The sequence below is a fragment of the Lepisosteus oculatus genome, chromosome 12 (genome assembly GCF_040954835.1).
Source record: "Lepisosteus oculatus isolate fLepOcu1 chromosome 12, fLepOcu1.hap2, whole genome shotgun sequence".
Classification (NCBI taxonomy): Eukaryota; Metazoa; Chordata; class Actinopteri; order Semionotiformes; family Lepisosteidae; genus Lepisosteus; species Lepisosteus oculatus.
The window spans coordinates 627,839-647,680 of NC_090707.1; the positions used below are offsets into that span (position 1 = coordinate 627,839).

At 39.2% G+C, this 19,842-nt stretch overlaps 1 protein-coding gene across 1 annotated transcript in view; it reads right to left on the reverse strand.

Annotated features, from left to right (window-relative positions):
* Nucleotides 1-2,955: 2,955 nt before the first annotated feature.
* Nucleotides 2,956-19,842, reverse strand: part of dars1 (aspartyl-tRNA synthetase 1) — a 36,505-nt gene continuing 19,618 nt past the window's right edge. The window contains exons 7-18 of the mRNA XM_015358606.2: nucleotides 17,149-17,251; nucleotides 16,554-16,634; nucleotides 14,917-14,976; nucleotides 10,098-10,209; nucleotides 7,725-7,859; nucleotides 6,727-6,874; nucleotides 6,409-6,555; nucleotides 5,675-5,717; nucleotides 5,222-5,302; nucleotides 4,988-5,099; nucleotides 4,067-4,138; nucleotides 2,956-3,477 (exon numbers count right to left, since the gene is read on the reverse strand). Coding sequence (XP_015214092.1) covers nucleotides 3,386-3,477; nucleotides 4,067-4,138; nucleotides 4,988-5,099; nucleotides 5,222-5,302; nucleotides 5,675-5,717; nucleotides 6,409-6,555; nucleotides 6,727-6,874; nucleotides 7,725-7,859; nucleotides 10,098-10,209; nucleotides 14,917-14,976; nucleotides 16,554-16,634; nucleotides 17,149-17,251 — 1,186 coding nt within the window. The 3' untranslated portion in view covers nucleotides 2,956-3,385. The remainder of the gene's footprint in view (nucleotides 3,478-4,066; nucleotides 4,139-4,987; nucleotides 5,100-5,221; nucleotides 5,303-5,674; nucleotides 5,718-6,408; nucleotides 6,556-6,726; nucleotides 6,875-7,724; nucleotides 7,860-10,097; nucleotides 10,210-14,916; nucleotides 14,977-16,553; nucleotides 16,635-17,148; nucleotides 17,252-19,842) is intronic.

The following is a 19,842-nucleotide window of genomic DNA, read 5'->3' on the forward strand; positions in this document are numbered from 1 at the left end:
CCAATCATAGCTATTGCTTTTTTACATCGACGCCTTCCCGCGAGTTTTGGGCCAATCAGCGTCCCGATGTGGAGTGGGTGTGTCTTACAATGAAAACCTGTATGAGACATGAGGAGGGTACAACATCCGGACAAGAAACAAAATGGAGAGGGTTTGCAAGTTTTTATGTTGTGGTGTTCGATTTCTGTTCTTGCTCAACAACTAAATAATCGTTACAATGCAGAAATTACTTTACTATTCGGAAACGGATGATTATACAGACGTGAACTCCGAAATTCAAGCATGTAGGGCAACGTAATTTCAGTTTTACTACAGATCATCCGAACAAAAACTGAATAATCATAATTTAAAACCGAACAGAAATATTTAGGATGAAGTTTCTTACTGAGAGTGTACCGAAACGGATTACTGACTCAGTGGTAAGACATAATTATAGGCTCGTATACAACAGCGTTCTTAATAAGCGCACGACTAGTAAAACTGCGTTAAAATGTAAAGATACAGGTGTAACGCTTACGGCCGACAGGCGCTGTGTAAGAGCCGGCGTACCAGAGCGGGTGACGTCACCGCCCTTCCCTGTGATAGCAGGACCACAGCTACTGGGCTGTGGAGAGATCTCTCTTTGGCTCACGGGGCTAGGTCGCTGCAGAGAGACGCGGAAGTCCCGGGTTCGAGCCCCGGACGGTGCAGGGGCCGACCTGATGCGGCAAGGGCGCCCGCCTGAGCCCCCGTTGCGTTACACAGGAATTTCATAGTTACTCGGGTTAAGCACTGAAGCAAACAATCCGTTAGAAACGTGATTAGGGATGTATGATGACGTAGAAATAATAATAATAATAATAATAAAGCCCCGATCTCCCGAGAGGCTCAGATGCGGTCACAGGTGTTACTATTATTATTTATACTTTTATTTAGAAAGTTCAGAAGTGAGTCAGAGAATTTGTCTAATAGGAAAGGCATTCCAGAACAAAGAAGCAGCGACAGAAAAGGCACCAACAGGTAGATTCAGTGCTGGGTACAGGAAGCAGAGGACCAGCCTCGACCAACTGGAGCTACAGGAGGGAGTGTAAACACGGAGGAGTTCAGAAATGTAAGGTGGACCCAAATTATTTAGAGCCTTAAAAGTCAGTTACAAGATCTAATAATGAATATATTACTCAGTAGGCCATATTGCAACTTTCTGAGAAGAGTGTTGGGGATCCTATAGACCAAGGAGTTGTAGAAACCAAATTCATGGTGTCATGCAGACGAGATAAGTGACAGAGGGTGAGACCAAAGGAGGAAGAAGTTTTCACATAAATCTGAGCATCATCTGCATAACTGAAACTGAATGCCATCTTTGCATATGTAATAAAATCCAATATACTTTATGTAATAAAGTAACATATATAATATGTTAATATGAAGCCATGGGCCCCAGACTGTGGCACACTGTGATTGACTGGGGTGATGGGATTTATAAGGACAAAGGAAAACAAAACTGCCAGTCAGATATCAGTGGAACCAGTTAAAAACAGTCAATTGATAGACCTGAAGGTTCGCAAGCAATAATGATTTACTGCATCAAAAGCCATACTAAGATCAAGGAGCACAAGAAAACTTTTAGCCTAGGAGTTGGACCAATGGGTAAATCATTCACAACCCTGATAAGTGCAGTCTCACTGCCATGATTAGGGCAAACACGACTAGAATGATTTAAACAAACCATTAGCTATTATGTGAGCCTGTAACTGATCTGCAACCACATTTTCTTAAACCTCACAGACAGAAGTGGTAAATTAGAAATTGGTCTGTAGTTGTAATAGAATCGGAATCCAAGACAGGTTTCTTTCATATAGGAATGATTGATGGAGTCTTTAAAGTAGTACAGAATATACCCATTGTTAATAATAATAATAATAATAATAATAATAATAATGTTTCTTTATTAGCCCTATACAATTTCTTGCATTAGGAATGCATCTTTTCACATACCCCAGCTTTTCTCCATGGAGACACAGACACAGAGACAGGGAGAGAAGCTTGGGGTCAGAGCACAGGGTCTGCCATTGTACGGCGCCCCTGGAGCAGTTAGGGTTAAGGGCCTTGCTCAGGGGCCCAACAGAGTAGGATTCCTCTGCCGGCCGTGGGATTTGAACCGGCAACCTTCCAGTCACAGGCGCAGATCCTTAGCCACAGAGCCACCGCTCCGCCCATAAGGGCATGATGCCCTCCCAGTCTAGTTACCTGAATTAACTACCTTCTTAATCCACATAATGGATTGAAACAGGTTTATGAAATTAAGGGCATGATGCCCTCCCAGTCTACAGATCTTCTAAGCAGCCTGTTCATAGTTTCTTTTACTGTTGCAGACCTGAAAACGGGTATTCACAGTCTCCAAGTGACGTCTGTGAGCCAAGTACTGATTGGATAGCATCTTTTATTTGATAGATGCCATTGATGATAATTGACAAGCAAAGGACAGATTCCTGGCAGGCAAACTTTCAGCAAAGAGGAGGGGTGGGATCTAGGCAACAAGAGCTTGTTTTACAGCTGCTAAGATTTTTTAAAAGTTAATCTGAATTAACTAAGCTTAATTCAGAAAACTCTGGTATGGAGGGAATGTCAATGGAAAAGCTAGGGCTCAGGTAGCGGTCGAATCAAGTACAAGGCTAAGACTCGATTCAGGTAACTAGATTTATTGCATCTATCAAATAAAAGATGCTATCCAATCAGTACTTGGCTCACAGACGTCACTTGGAGACTGTGAATACCCGTTTTCGGGTCTGCAACAGTAAAAGAAACTATGAACAGGCTGCTTAGAAGATCTGTAGACTGGGAGGGCATCATGCCCTTAATTTCATAAACCTGTTTCATAAAACCTGTTTTAATCCATTATGTGGATTAAGAAGGTGGTATTTTCTCTAGGGGCCTTTCAGGAGCTCTTACATTAGAAATAAATTAACACACCATGTGTAGTTTTCTATTGCTTTAATTCATATTTGTAATTACATTTACTGTTAAAATTGAAAATCTCTTCATCTGCTACTCCATTTCCATAATTAAACAGCCTTCCAGTGTGCACAATCATAAATGAAGAATCGTACAAGTGTGACCTTACTACTGCAATTGAGTGAAATCTATAAAAATGTTTAGAACAGTACATTAATAAAAATAACTGCTGTATAAATGCTTTAGAGTTGTTTCAAGTCAGTGTTAACTGGTGTAGAATTTCATTGTTAAAGTTCAAATCCCCTAAGATATACTTTAATTACTAATTAGTATGATTAAAAACGGCTTGATTTATTGAATCAGTGGCACTGGTTTGTACACAGCTTGTGTGTAGAACAGTCTGACAGGTCTGACAGCAGACGATGGGAGTGGAGAGTCCAGCCATGTTTCTTCCTCAGGGGGTCAGGCGCTTGGGGTCGCGGGGGAACATGGAGGTCTGGCGGACATTGTGGAGCCCCAGGTACAACATGGTGACTCGCTCCAGGCCTGCAACACAGGACCCACACAGTCAGTGCAAAACAAGACCTCGTGTTCCAGAACAGATGGCATGCAGATCTCTCGCTATTGAGCCTTAACAGTTAAATTAAAAGTTTCTTCACTGTTGAAATGTAATGTAGGCTTTAAGCACTGAAATATACGCAATGTAGACAATGCAAAGATTAAAAAGATTTTAAACTTAATTCACCACTGATTTTTCAAACAAGATTATTCATTAAAAGGATGTTTTGAAAAGTCTAAGGCATTGGTATATTCTTTCCATGACTAGATAAATGCAATATCTGTATATTTTTTACTTCTGAATTCATAAGCCATATTTTGCATTTTGAGATAGTTTCTTGTAATGCAGGACACGATATGCTTTAAGATCACTATTAACATAATCACAGTAAGATCAGGTGAGTAAAAGTAACTCACTTTCAACTAAGTCTTAAACTTGACAGAGTGCCACCAAGTGGTTGATTGTTTTCATAGTCAGAAAATAATGAAAAATAATCAGAATTGGACTTTTTTTTTTTCTCTACACAAATTCCTGTTTGCAAAAGAGAGATAACCAAGTTTGAAGTGGATACTTCACCTATGCCACCGCCTGCGTGAGGAGGAGCGCCGTAGCGGAAGGAATCGATGTACGCTTTGATTTTTTCAAGGTCTGCAACAGACACAGGGCTTTCCCGTCATTTTGAAGTGAACACAATGTTATACAGGTACATCAAGTTTTAACAGCAAAAACTTTGGGATTTCTGATTATGTAAATTATTAATTGTCAAATCTCTGAAGTTAATGAAATGAAACCTTACCCCAAGAATCACTTTGCTTATCATTTCTGTTCATGTGCTAGTAACTCATAAACCACAGCAATCTAGTCTCTGCGGTCATCATGGGACTTCTGTCCAGTTCCAGCAGCCTGACAGCTCATATCGAATACAAACTGCCAGTAATCTGAGCAGCATCTCATCACATGTTTTGTGAACAGTGTCTTAAGTAAAATTGCTGGAGGAAAAGCAGTGTTCTCTTTTTGTTAGCAAGTTGTTATAATTATGTGTAGGTTAATATACAAGGTGAATAGAAAAGAAACTTCCATTATAAAAAATAACAGTTTTATGAAAGCATTCAATTAAATGTTTTAGGATTTTGTACATTTGTACAATTAAATATTTAGGATAAGCAATGACTGGACTATCCTACATAATATTGAATCTAGGCAACTGTGGTCTCTGTTATCTCCATTGTCAGCTTTATCATTCAGCGAGCAGTCAAATGATAATCAAATGTATCAGTGTGCTGATTGGATATTGCCAACTAGTCATTTGGAACATGGTCTACTCTGCCAGATCACACTACCAGGTGGGTGTAAGTTATTAAAGGCCTCACACTGGGCAGTCTGTGCAAAGGATAAAAGTTGCCAGTAGATTCTCTTTTGTAACAAAGAGTTCTATTTGATTTTAGTTTCATAATCTAAACAAAGATTTCTAATTAAATTTGTGGACTGTTCTTTTACCAATATTGTGATGCAGGGCTCTCTCGCTGAGCAGCTGAGGATCGTGGATTCTCTGAGCTCCGGACAGAATTTCTTCTCCCCTCATGAACATGTCATAGGAGTTTGAGTATTTCTGAAAGAGAGTTTTACTCATTATTTATTTATTTATTTATTTATTTTTTACCATCGCTGAAATATTTGTATGCAGCTGTAATGAAAGAGGCCAGTGTGTAGAGCACGAACTCCGACACTCACAGGGTTGTTGGGGTCTGGCATGGTGTAGAAGGGCCTGACAGCCAGCGGGTACTTGTCCAGCACATAGAAGTCAGTGTCATACTGCAGGAGGGAAGAGAGCAGTCCTCAGCCTCATCACACAGACACATATGCAGAATTCACCCAGGAAACGTGTCAAACGACAGGAGGCCATTTGGCCCATTGATCCAAGCATCTCATCCAACCCTTCAACAGCATGACTGGCAGCGTGTTCCAGACTTCCACCACTCTTTTGGAAAGGAGTATCTCGCTCCAGGTCTTTAATAATCTTAAAGAATATCCATCACACATGATGTATGCATCAATAAATCACAAGTATCACAAGTATCATATTCTGGGTGGTTTTGCTGTAACTGCTGTTAAGTGTTAATACTGCTATACACCATCATCATCATATGTTTTAAAACTAACTTTAATCTGGTGAATTTATCATACCTTTTCTTTCACAAGACGACCAAGAAGCTTTTCATTTGGTGTGCTAAAGGAAAAAGAAAAAAAATGTTAACACAAAAAACAACTAGTTTTGATCAGAATATTTTTTTAAATAAACTCTGCCATAACTGAAAGAAAATCGGAAAGCCAAGTCAAGACGTTTAGATCTGAACCTTGCTGGCTCCTGTAACCTGAATATCAGTCCTGGATAATGCATAACATAATGATAGCTTCATAAATAATGAAGCCTTTTTGAAAAAATAAATCAAATATAGCAAATACCTTGCATTTCAGGTCAACACATACACAGCACAAAATTCTATGTGTGTAAAAATGCTGAACACAGTGAATACTGGGAGTGTGCTGTGGATGACGAAGCACTAAGCCTGAACAATAAGGTCACTTCCCCTGGGCTCATGGGACTGTACCCTTCCCATGCCCAGCCAGGACAGTGGTTCAAGACCGCTAGAATTCCGGTTCAGTCTAGTCCAGGAAAGACCTCGACATGCTGTGATTTAGAGTTGCAAGTTACTGATTCCTGTGCAGCACAAACTGTGCCCCGAAGCTTCTCTCCCTGTCTGTGTGTCTCATGGAGAGCAAGTTGTGGTAAGCAAAAAGATAAATTCCTAATACAAGAAATTGTAAATGGCCAATAAAGTGATCTTATCTCATCTCTTATCTTAAAGTCTAAAGTGATGTTTTTGGGAAAGAAGAGTTAGAGCCCATTTTTCTCTAACCTGAGATCCTCCTCGTCCCCCATCTCCACCCCTGCTTCCTTCAGCATGGCCACCGCCTCCTTGTACTCCAGCCGCAGGGTGGGCTCCAGGAACTTGAAGGGCTCGCTGGGGTACTGTTTATTCACCGTCTGGATCTCCGTCTGGAACCTGCGATATCCACGTACAGCTCTAGGCCACACTTGCAATACACTTTTTCACCACAAGATGGCAGCAGTAACTTGTAAAATCCCTTCGAGTTCTGACAGACACCAACTCGAGGAAATAAAAGCTCATGAATAGAACATCTCAGAAAAGTCAAATCAGGCTAACCCCCTTTACCTGTCTCTCAGTCCCTTAAAAATCTGAACCAAGGTGTCTGTGATCTGGTCCACCACCTCGTGATAGTGGTAGTTAAAAGCCATTTCGATATCCAAGCCTACGAACTCAGTCAGATGGCGGTGGGTGTTGGAGTCCTCTGCTCGGAACACTTGTTAGAAAAGAGAAAGTGTTATGAAAATGTAATTAAAAACAGGAGATGCAAATTTTGAACGGAATTTTCTAAATTATTAAAATATATGACTGGCTTTCAAACCTGATAACTCCTATGTTAAAAAGAAAATAAATGATACAATAACTTGGTAAAACTCGCGTCATACTTATGGGCTTAACTCTGCCCTAGCAGAGCCTGTAACCTTGGAACTGAATTGAACACATACATCACAAAAGTTAATTTACAAAATACTACTATTACATAAGTAATAATTGTGAAAAAAAATATTTTAAATACCAGAAGGACACTGTAAGTTACAGTTCAGTGTTTACCAGAATCTAGGTGAGGTTGGTAGGTGTGAAAAACCACTGCAGCAGTTTTTACTTGACTGCCCACAAGAGGTCCCTAGAGAGTCATATCTGTGAAGTCTGAAGAGCCACATGTCAATAAAAATGCTGCAGGGTTTTTACTTCACACTGAAAACTTTTGGGGAGTTTCCATCTTTAAAACCTTGGTGACACTGTCATCTGATATCTGGTCTTAATAGGCTTTTTGTATGTATGTAAAATGTATTTTCAATCATCAAGCAGCTAAAAGAACTGCCACAAGATATATTAACTGAAAAAACAAATAGACCTTTCATTGCTGTCTCTATACCAGGGGTGTTCCACTCAGCTTTTGGAGGACCTAGTATCTTCAGCATTTCAACATTTAGCAGTATGAGGTAAAAGTCTAAGAGTCTTGGTCTATACAGCTAAAATAGACCCTGAAGGCAGACATTCTGCAGACAGCAAATAGTTCAGCATTTGGTTGCAGAAGGAACTGAAAGGTTTAGGAAGGTTCTTACCAGGACCAATACAGAACACTTGATCAAAGTCAGCACAGATGCACATCTGCTTGTACAGCTGTGGTGACTGAGCCAGGTAAGCACTAGTCTTAAAGTAGGAAACGGTGAAAACATTGGCCCCTCCTTCACTGGCAGCTGAAAACACAAAGTGATTTATAAAAATAATTATAAAATATAAAAGAAAAAAAAGTTGTTTCAACAATGTTAAATATTCTATGATTGTAATAAAATAATCTGATTTCATTGTTATATAATTATTAAAAATAATAATAAAATAAAAGACATAAGTGAATTACAATTTTTCATAATACATGACCTAGTGGTAATCAAATTGTTTTAAAAATTTTGAAACTACCCAAATCAGAAGACGGTCTGCTACATTGCATTAGAAAATCATTTCAAAGATGCTGAGAAACTGCACGTGTCATTTCAAAATTCAAAAGTTCATTAGCCTGATGTCTGATTGGCTAGACAGAATCAGAAAGCAAAAAGAGAAAGGAAGCAAGTTATCTCCAGCACAAGGTAACCACCATGCCTGTGTTGCTTGCAGACTGCTAACATTTTTTCCCATGCTTACTATCCAAAATACTAGGAACCTCCACTAAATAATGTGTTCATGATCTTGTAACAAGAATAGCATGTGGAAAGAATCATGCAAGGTTTTAAAAATTGTGCAGTCACACGCACATTCCTTCTGCACAAGGCCAATTCTACCAGCTGGATTGTCTTCATCTGAGACTGTGATTAGGTATCACAGCACTGGGGAGGGAACTGTACAGCTTGCAGCAGTTTCCAGCAGGACAGAGAGTTGGTAATCGTTCTGGCTGGGGAAGGCAATAAAATTCTCCCCTACTCTCAAAGTGGACCAGGAATTGCCCAGCCACAGAAAGTCTTTCTATTGTTTCGTCACAGAGTCATAATCCCCCAGGTCTCTCATAGGTCAGCAAAGATTCAGAACACAATGAGTTTCAATCATTTTAGTAAGTTAACCAGTTCAGGTACCTTAAAATCTATAGGTCTTTGATATTTTTTATTTCAAATGATCTCTAAAACACACGTGAAAATATATCCTGTAGTCAAAATGAAACTGTTCCAAGTGTTCAGAAAATGTACAATTTAAGGCTGACCTAAAAAAAAAAACTGTAGGACTATGGGTCTCCAGGACCAGGTTGGCCACTCCAGCTCAGTTCATTGGAGTCCTCTTTCCCAAAATACAAGTCGGCGAGTTTACTCTATTGAATATTTTAATAGTTCTACTTCACCTTGTAATGAGAAGTTATTCCTTCAAGTATAAGGAGAATAGTTCATGGTATAATGGTGTAAATAGGAACTGCATGTTCAGAACTGGTTAAATATATAAGGTACTGAAATGCTTCAGTTCCTAAAAAAAAGCGGTGAAGCATGATTCACAAAACCTGCGCTTTATTACAAGAATCACGGAGTGTAGGAGGGCCTTGAGATGCAGTCTTACCTATAGCAATCAAACAGAATCTATTATAACGTTCAATGCCAGCAGCAAACAAGGTATCAAAGTTATTCTGAGCTGGGAAAGAAATAACCCAGGATGGAACTCAGCAGTTCAAGGTGTACATGTCAGCTGTCTGGAGGAAACAGCCCTGACCTCTCTCTGAGACAGCTGTGCCATTAACCTGCAATAAAACACTTGGAAAAGGCTGCCCAGCCTGTCTCTGGGGCTTTATCAGCAGCCTGTGGCATCTCTTTACAACAAACTGCAAGTGCACACAAGTTCACCTCTCATCAAGTTTTTACCTTTCAAGCAGAAAGCAAAATGTCCTTGAGAGGGGTCCCAGGCACCAGAAAAGGTCAATATGCTGGTGATAAAATAGGGTTTACAATCCCAGGGGCTCAGGCAGGAAGGAAAAAAAATAACACTGCCTGCTTGTCTGGCTGCCTGGTGTATTGCAACAGACATCTGGAGAACACCAGCAGAACAGAATCTTCTTCTGAAAAGTGAAACTGCTCCACTAGCGTAAAAGCCATGATCCACGGGACAATGAGATTTATGTAGCAAGCAAAATGAGAATTTGTTTCCTGTTCGCCTCAGACTGTTAAATAAAAACATTTAATTTATATATATTCCTGTTGCAATTCAAAAACACAGATCAGAGATCTGTGAATGTGATTTCGTGATGTCTGTGTCCAAGAGAAAGGACATGGAATAAGTACAGAACAGTAGAGTAGCGGATCATGGCCCAGCTGCACGTTAATGTCTCATCACACTACCTTTCTCTCAGCACCCTGCAGAGACAGATGAAGTCATAGAAGAAATATGAGAGAATAAACACTTTCACGACAGCATGGCTTCTTCACACGACAATTTATAGGACACAGAGAAGCATGAGAGCGAAGTACCAGATATAATTTTGGGAGTCTGAATTTCCACAAAGCCCTTGTTGATGAGTGTGTCCCGGAAGAGCTGGCAGACGCCGGACTGCAGGCGGAAGATGGCCTGGCTGGTCGTAGTCTGTGGAGAAGAAAACAAGTAAACACCCGTGACTGGGCCTCTAGCTGAATCATCCCCGAGATTACCTCACTCACAGTGATGCCCACATGAAAACAGAGAGGGCTACAGCAACAATTAGTCTATTAATTACTTCTGTCTAGACTTGTTTGAATATAAGAACTTGAATTTCATAAGATTTTTAATTTGAATGAGAAAGGCATTTTTGCTTAAGATTCAAGCCTTTCTTTTTGCTTGCATCCAGGTGTAAGTAAGCACTGATCACAAACCTAATCCCATGTCTGACTGAATTATACAGAGCATGTTCCTTCATGACAAATCGAAAAGGCTTTAACTTCATCCATACACACATGACACTGAAAACCTCAAATAAAGGGTGCAAAAGAAATACCACAGGAAAAACAAAACATAAAATGGAAATACAGAATGATATGAAACCATCATCACATCTCCCCTTCCCCTCACCCATCAAGAATAATGACTTGAGGTTTATCTCTGATTTTAATTCAGATTGAATTACAGTGGAACATTTAAGAAAAGTGCAATTGTCTGATCTGGCAACAGCTCAGTCTTGTCAAAAAAAGATAATACAGTCTACTGAGAAAGCACAAAGAAGCCTCAAGTTGAGCTTCACAGGCTGAAACACTGAAAATCTGTGCTACAGCCAAGGAATGCGTTTGTCACTCTTGCACAAGCAGCTCAGGAGGCACGAGTCAGACGGGTTTTCCCAGCAACCCCCTGCCTGCCAGGCTCCCCTTCCAGAGACACTGGCCAGCCACCCGCTGGTAAGGAACAGACCCAGGAGCTGTGGTGGGTTCCATGAGCCAAGGTCATGACAGCACAACACACCCTATACAAGCCGGGGGGCAAGAACAAAATAAATCCAGCCAGAAACACTTCTCACGTGCAAAAGTCCCAACGCAGCGTGGCTGAACACGAGACATCTGATTTCATGTACTCAGCTCTTCATTCAAACACCATCTCGCATCTCATTCCTTATAATGTGGTCCAGTATTTCATGACGCATCTTCTCCAGCCTTTCTCCTCTGCCCAGGAGATGGAGATTTTAAGCCCTACTATCTTTTGCATTTGTCTCTGAAACATACATTCCTATTCAGACAGACTGACTGAAGATTTGAATCTCATTCCCTGGAGTGCTGCTAAGGCACCTCATTGAAACAGATTGTACTGTGTGGAACGCCACTGGAAATCGTATACAGCAGCCCCTGTTCAAATGTAAGAAAAGCTAACTGCAGACATGCTTAAGCAGGATTCATACTTACTTAAAGAGACACGTGGCCGTAAAAAAAATCTCACTGCCGAAGTTAAAAAACTAAAGCCACATTGTTTTTTTTCATACAAAAAGGTAGGAGATAATATACTATATAGGAACAAAGTTAAAAAGTAAAATGTGGAACATAAAGCACAATGAATTGTTTGAAAAACACATTAAAATGGATAATATCTTTATATTAGACACTTTTCATCTCAGTTCAATGCATAATCTGTATCTTCAGTGTGTATATGGCTTATTGTTAGAAGTTAATAGTTCTGCCAGAAAATATTTTAAAGTCTAACAATGTATACTCAGAATACTGTTAAACTAAATTGCAGTTTGTTATTCAGGTCTGGGCCAACCGAGCTAAAGGAAGCGGATTAAAATGCACTGAAATCCATATAGCAGAATCAGATCAGATGGTTCATGTTGCTTTGTGAGGATGTGCAGCTACACAGGATGACTTGATTTTTTCTATTGAGAGAGATCACTTGGATGTTCTGATGAAACTATTGTACAAAATACAGATACATAAAAGCACACTGGGAGACACATCTTTGATAGTTGCTCAGAATGATGTCCAATATTAATTTCCATTTATTTATTATTTATTTAAAGTGCTTAGTTTTATGTACACGTCTGAATACATTTTGGAAAGACAATATATAAGGAGACTTAACCTGCTCTTATATAGCTGTCAGTATTTCTGAGTCTCAGCAATAGGCACTTGAACTGTGCAGCTAAGTACAGTAAACATCAAAGTGTTAAGGAGACAAAACAAAATATCCTGCTGAGATCTGAGTGGTAATGCCTGCAAATCTAACAGGGTTCACTCCGTATTTGTTCATACCCCATAATGTAGGAGAATTTTCCAGACATAAGAAAAAATAAGATTTAAGACTTAAAATCTATAACTGTAAACAGTAAGCTATAATGGTACTTGAAAGAAGAAGGCTTTAAAGAAGGGGTACTCGTATTTTTAAATCCCATTTCAAAAAATGATAATACTCAGACCCTGTTCTTTTGTTATACAATCGTTAGGGAAAACAACTTTAACAACTTCAGTTGTTTTAGAACAATGAAGGAGTTCTACTCATGTCTTAAATTAAACCATAAAAGTAACTTGCACACAATTCAGTGGCCAGGACAAATATAATTGTAGGTTTCTACTATAATGAACTGTAAATGTGTTGCAAAATCACACTTATTTGGAACAATAAGACATTTGAAAGAAATTACCACATAGCTATCCAAAAGCTTTTCAATGGGTTTGTCACTCACTGTAAGGAGTCAACTGTCAAGGTTCGTGCCTGGTACTAGGCCACAAGGTAAAATTTCCCCACACGCAAAGATCTGACAAAGTCAGATCTGAACATTTTTTATGTTTTGCTGCATTCTGAGGAACATATAGCGTGTGTGATTTGCGTCAATGTCAGTCTGTTTACTTCTGTTTTTAACCATACCATCATTTGATAAACTGTGGTTTTGTCACTTGGTTCCACGTCACAAAATCATAACTTTCGCTGCAGACACAACGAGCAAACCAAAGGGCATCCAAGAAACCTGTGAGTTTCTACTAGTTCATTCTGAAAGGTCAGGATTCTGTTTGTGTTTAAAATGGAGAAAGCCACAGTGTCACACAGTATACATAAATACTGAACTCATTAGAATGCCCACTTTAACAATAAAGAGGTGAACTTCATACAAAAAATTAGTTTGAGAATCAGAGAAAAACATATTTCTCAAAGATATATAGCAAAAAATATGTATGAGCTAGCAGTAATTGATGCAACACCATACTTGCTTCCCAATTCCTACACATTTCCTGTGTCAGGAGTTAACTTTCTCTTTATCAGCATTAGATCAATTGACTTACTACAGAAAACGTCTCCATGCATACTCAATTCTAACCACACAGATGAATACAACAAAGTAAAAGCTGATAATTGTATGTTAATATCTCATTCTTTTGCCTATTGCCTGAACTATTAGGGTTCCTTTAAAAAACAAAGTAACCTCAAACCTCTTAGAAGAAGCTGAAGTGCTGATTTGAATTTTAACACCTTTCAAAAAAAGAGAACTTATTATGATGATAAAGGGGTACTTATACCTAAAAACCTTCTTTCAACTGCAGAAGCCTCAAGACAGGAACATGCTGACATGAAAAACTGAAGGCCTCCTACTCTGTACAGCACTGAGACAGGAGACCAAGTCCTCAGCTCTCTTAGCACTTGGAATACAAGAGAGTTTATACACATTTCGTGAGTTACATTTTATAACAAAAAACAAACTGATGGGATCAATAAAGAAGGGTCACTAAGCCATGCAGTTCTGGTTAAATGTATTTTTCAGTGCAGTGAAAGCAATGTAACCCTTTCGGTACCCAAGTTAATAAACAAGTTTCACACAAAATCGTTGCTTCCACCCTTTCAGCTCATCGGACCTACATCCAGAAAGGATTGCAGCTGCATTATTCATGTAGTTAACACTGACGTCTGAGTGCTATGATTTTTAATATTAAGCTTTTTTTCTCCCAATTGCAAAATTGATCTCTGTGGAAATGTTAATTCTTCTGTATGAGATTGCACATGCTTGTAAAAACATGTATTAATTTCAGAATATATTTAAACAAAAAATGTCTTTTAAGCCTGTGTTACACTGACAGACCAAAGGACTGAATTTATTAAGCTTTGAACAGAGAAGACCATGACAGAATCTGATTCAAGCATTCAAAATTCTCAAAAGCATTGACTGACTTAACCCAACTGTCCTCTTCCAAATCAAAAGTGAAACATGAACCACAGGGCACAAATGGAAACTATTGGGAAATGGCATAAAAACTGGGAACAAGAGGCATTTCTTTACACAAACGGCTGTGGGAAACTGCAATTAGGATCTCTGTCAGTGATGCTTCTTTCAAGAAACAGCTGGATGAGATCCTCGCATTAGCACTCTGCTGCTGGAATGAAACTGAGCAACAGGCCCAATGGTCATGGTTGAACTAGTTTAAGCTTCAGCTGAGACATTGTTTAAAAACAGGTGTCACAACAAAGACACAGATTTCTGACAGCAAACCTGTTGTTTTCCTGGTCCTACAGTAGGAATTAGGAACTGCTGAACAATGAGTATTTTATACAGTGCCGGCTTAGGCCTTCCATGACATGCAGACGTGATCTGAACCCAATCACTTCCTTTTCATGTGCATGCATTTTAAAATCCTTTTCAATCTAACTATTTAGGCATCCAAGGGATGTACTGTGGTTGTTAAAGTTAATTTGGGATATCACCTGTATAGCCTGAACATACCTTTCAGATCTGTCCTACTGTTTGTACTGTCTGCTGTTTGTTAACAGTACCTAGGATGTACCCACCTCAGCTTCTGAAAGGCAAGAAAGGCCTAGACAAAAAAAAGACAGAAAGCAGAAGAGACTTACCCTGAGATCTATAACCCTATTGTCCAACCTGGTGTCTTGATTGACAGTGGCTCTTCCTTCCTGCGTAGATTAAAGAGTTGACAGTAAACAAAGCAGAAAATAAAACATTGCTGCTTAATCTTTCCAGTATAAGCTATACTAAATGTAACCACTCAAGGAAACAAAACACATGTCTCAACATTATTTCATATGCAATCCAGCATACAAAAGAGGCCTGTAACTTGAGAGTTTTAGTTGATACCACTGTCTAACAGAATAAAGAAGTTCACTTTTAATTCTACTGCTCTCAGGACTTTGTGGTCCATATTGGAACATGGGTCAGTTGTTTACCACACAGTTGCACAATAGCAACTTAACTTTAGAATAAATAGATTTTAATTACCAAACAGAATAACGTGATATAGAAATAGATCCACTGCAGTTTGGGAAAACAGGGTGAACATTTAGTTGGTATACGTACTTGGCCGTTTTATTTAAATCTTTAATCAATAATTGTTTCTATTATTGGATGCACAGTCACGGCAGGATTCAGCTTCTCCCCAAAACTGAATCAAGCCAGAAGCTTTGCTACATCAACTGGTTTGGGTTAATAGACCTTTTCATTCAGTGCACCTCAAACCTGCAACTCCCTTCCATTTTAATTTAGGTAGTTGTTTGAGGTGCACTGAATGAAAAGTTCACTTTCAAATAAGCCTTTATTGAAAGGAACATGAGGGTTTATCATAATTAAAATGTGTCTGAAATTTAAGGTGTTTGAAGCTTTAACGTCTTTTCTGTGTAATGCACAGTAGTGATCTGTCTGTTACTACAGGTAATTTATCATGTTCAGTTTTGCCTACAACGGTACAGGGTCATTCTTCAAGTGAGCTGCATTGCTCAGTGCACTGATCTCCGTGGTACTTTACCAAATAATCCATTTTATTACAGTATTGATCAACATAAAAGGCCGTCTTCAGCAATACTACATAATACATATGAAGTGAGAGATCATGCTCAATATTGAACAAACATAACTCATGAAATAGTATACTCTTGGTAATTATTACTTGGTGTCAATATATTATTAAAAAAAATGGCAAACATTCAAGCCTGTTTCTATTCAGGGAAACTCAGTCTCGCCAAATGCTGAACAACGTGACCCCCCTGCACAGACACAAACTGGGACTGTCTGTGTTTACTGAGGCCCGGTTCACCAATGCAGTTTTCTCCACCTGCACGTGTTGCAACTGAAACACAGGAAACATCCTTGCAGCAAACATCTGGGAGGATCGTGAGACTGTTTCACAACTGTTTATTCATTATTTTAATTTGCTCAACAAATCTGCAACTGTTTCAGGGAAATATATAGTCAGTTTTTATGAGGTATATCATATTGTTTCATAGAGTAGGGTGAACGTATTCTTTTTATAGGTTATTATTAACAGTGCTGATTCTAAACTGTTTCAGTGTCCTGGTTGAATGGTGTTCTAAAGAAAAATATTACAAGACATGAAAGGTCCTATAATGGATGTGCGAGGGACTGAGCCCGCTGCTGGTAGAAGGAGAAATCCTTAGCGATGACACGTCCCTCAGCACGACCCTGGAATCTTATTGCAGGACGTGGGTACATGGTGCTCCACGCCTGGCCGACCCCTCACCTCATCGCCCTCGACCTCGGGGCGCACTGCGTCCTCCAGCTGAAGGGGGAGGCGCGGCTCAGCTTGGCTGATCACAAAGATCTGAAAGCGAGAAAGTGTCAAAATAGGCACGAGTGAGCCGGGTACCAGATACAGCCAACACAATGCCTCTCTGACTGAGAGCGAAACTGAGGTTTTTGCATGGGTACCATAAAAACATAACGTCTCTTACACACACTTAGATAACCACTTTTTTTAGGTTTTGCTTAAGCAATTATAAAGCAAAAAAAATCTTAAAAGTTTGGGTGTGCTAGAAATTGTCCCTGGTGCTTGTATTCCTCCTGGGAGATGGCAGTGGTTTAAGTTAAACTGTAATGCTCATTTACTGCCATTTATCTTAAACATCTCAAACATTACTCTACAATTAGAGCATACGCATAAACAGCCTCATAAAACATATTAGCAAGAACTAAATTCTTATAAAAAACAAGAAGAATTGTGGTGAAGTTGTTTTGACTTATCATGATAAGATTAAAGGACATAAGAAAGGTTGATGAGAGGTGACTTTTCAGCCCATCTAGGTCGGTAGACTGGCGACCTGTTTCGTCGAGCTTACTCTCTGTAGGTGCAGCTCAACATCCTGCTGGGAGCAACTCTCAATCTTCTGATCCACATTCCTTACAACTCCCTCCACATCCACAATGCTCTCCTTACTGATGCTGTGGCAACAAAAGAAGGAGAGGGATTAGCAGCCAGAAAATGAATGGAAAAGGCACATGCTAGCAAGATGGCCATCCGACTGGAGCTTGTTTCTTGCGGTTGGCATAACAAAGTGGCCATTATGAAAGAAAGAAATTAACCTCAAAGATTTATGGTCTTTTTACAGTGATGGGTGACCAGCTACATTCCTACAGTTCCAAAGCGGATATTTCTCTCAGAACTTCGTTTGGGTGAAAGTGTGGATGTATGAAGACTACTGAGGCTGGTACTCAAACAACAATCTAACAGTCCGAAATAATACACACCAGAAAAGCTGCCAGGCAAGCAAGGCATGGCAAAGCTGGAGATACCTCGCTCCAAGCTTCTTCAAGGCTGGGAGTCTCCTGTGCTCTGACAACCCTCCACACACACTCATGAGCATGATCTATGAAAACAGCTTCCCTATCACAAACACACTAGTGCCACAGCAATATACACATCTCTGCTGTGCCTGACTTCCCTGAGTCTCAGAGGACAGAACAGTATCAGCTGATACTGATACAGTCATTTTCTTTTATCTGAGACAGATTGTTCATTTCATTTACCACTAGTAAACCAAACCTTTTGCCCAAACCAAATTAGAGGAACTAAGTGGTAAACTTTACCAATTATAGATGAAAGGTTGACTTGAGGTCAATACAAGTAGCTTTAGTGTGTTTGGCATGCAGACATTCAGTGGCTGTGCAGAGGTTTGAACCAGGAACCTACAACTAAGAAAGTTTTATCCTTTAATCAGTTGAACACCTAATCAGTGAAATAATCTCCAAGCTAGAAGGTTCTGTATTTCTTGTCATAGTGTTATGCAAATGTGACCATTTCTTTTTTGTTGTTGTTTTTGAAGTGAAGCCCTGCAAATTGCACCTAGCCTGTCTTGTGCAACCTCCCTCTGAGGATTTGCTTCTACAACAAAGTGTTCTTGGTGTTTATTATTGCAGTTAACACAATAACAACAGTAACTCCTGCAATGCACGATATGTAAACATATTATGACAGATATACAAATAGAGTACAGACTAACACTGACCTTAATTGAACCTGACTCCCAATTCTCCAAAATATCTTCTACTTTGCAAGCAGAAGGGCCAGTCAAAGCAGAAGTTGTTGCAGGAGTCATAGGCATTAATGTGTAAACTAACCATAATGCTACTGTAATGTTTAGTACTGCTCTCTTATCAATTATTAATGAAGTCAGTCCATGAAAAGTTTAGTGTATGGTTGCAGTCCCTTCAAACGCAACTGAAAAATAATTTTAGGATTCCTAAAAAAAATCATTTTCTTGACAAGTATAACACATCTAAAATAAACCACACCTGAAGAAGTCAGACAAAATGTTGCATTTCTCCTTTCTATTTTTCAGCGAGGAATTAAACCTTACTTGTTCCTATAAAACAAATCAACACAGATCTCCAAGGAAATCAGAGTTCTGCCATCAGAGGTGCTGGACGACAGGGTGGCGACGTTCTTCCTTAGGATGAGATGTTAAAGCAAAGTCCAGATGACTAGACTGTTAGAGTGACCATGGCATGAGAGTCCATGAGAGTGATGGCCCTCAATCCCACCCTGGGCTTGAACATCCGGCCTCCTTATATCCCCTATAATTCAACAGCTTAAGCAATTTTTCAATTAGTCACTCTATTTGTGAACTGAGGGTAAACTTAATTGGTGGCTGAAGTGAGTCCAATCATACAGATTAAATGCTTTGGGAACCTTTGAAATAGAAAGAGCTCCACAAAAACAAGAAACTAAAGTGCTTCAGGAACACATGAACGGTGCTTGAACAGGAAACTACTACAAGACTACTACTACTAAATTAATATAAAGTCACTATTTTCATAATTTGTGGCTGCAATATTGTGTAAGAGGAACACGCTTACAATGTTTTTTAATGATTCCTTAGGTTCCTCATTTGGTCTGCTGTATAAATGATGTATGATTACACAGACATACCACAAACTTTCACCATTTCTAAATATATATTCCCTCTTACTTTCACTATTAGAGAAAACAAGACTAAACATTGTAATTTAATGCAATCAGTTAGATCTGACTTCATTAATTCTATGAAAACCAGAACAAACAAACGTGCTCCAGCATCCAATAAGGAAGAATGAATGTCCACTGAAAGTTAATGCTGCTCAGATTTTTTACAAGTATCTTAATTCCATTACTAAATGAAATGGCAGATCCTACAATAATCCTTAAACTGTTCTCATCAAACAAGGACTAATAGGGAACCAGGTATCAAAGCAGTCACATATCCAAGCTGTTGTAGAATGTAAACATATCTGGTAAATGGGATTAAAATACGCAAATAAATCTAAGATAACCATACAGGATTTTAGAGAAGAATAAACACTACCACAATTGAACTAGTGCAAGACTTGTTATTGCACAGTCGAACAACCTGAAGAGATGTAATTTTGTTTATATCTAAAACTCTGCAATTAGTAAATAAAAAAGGAACATTATTAAATTGAGTTAGGTTTTTTATTGACCACGGTTGCAGAGACTGACATTTCCAGTGGGGAATAACACATTTTCTGTACACCAT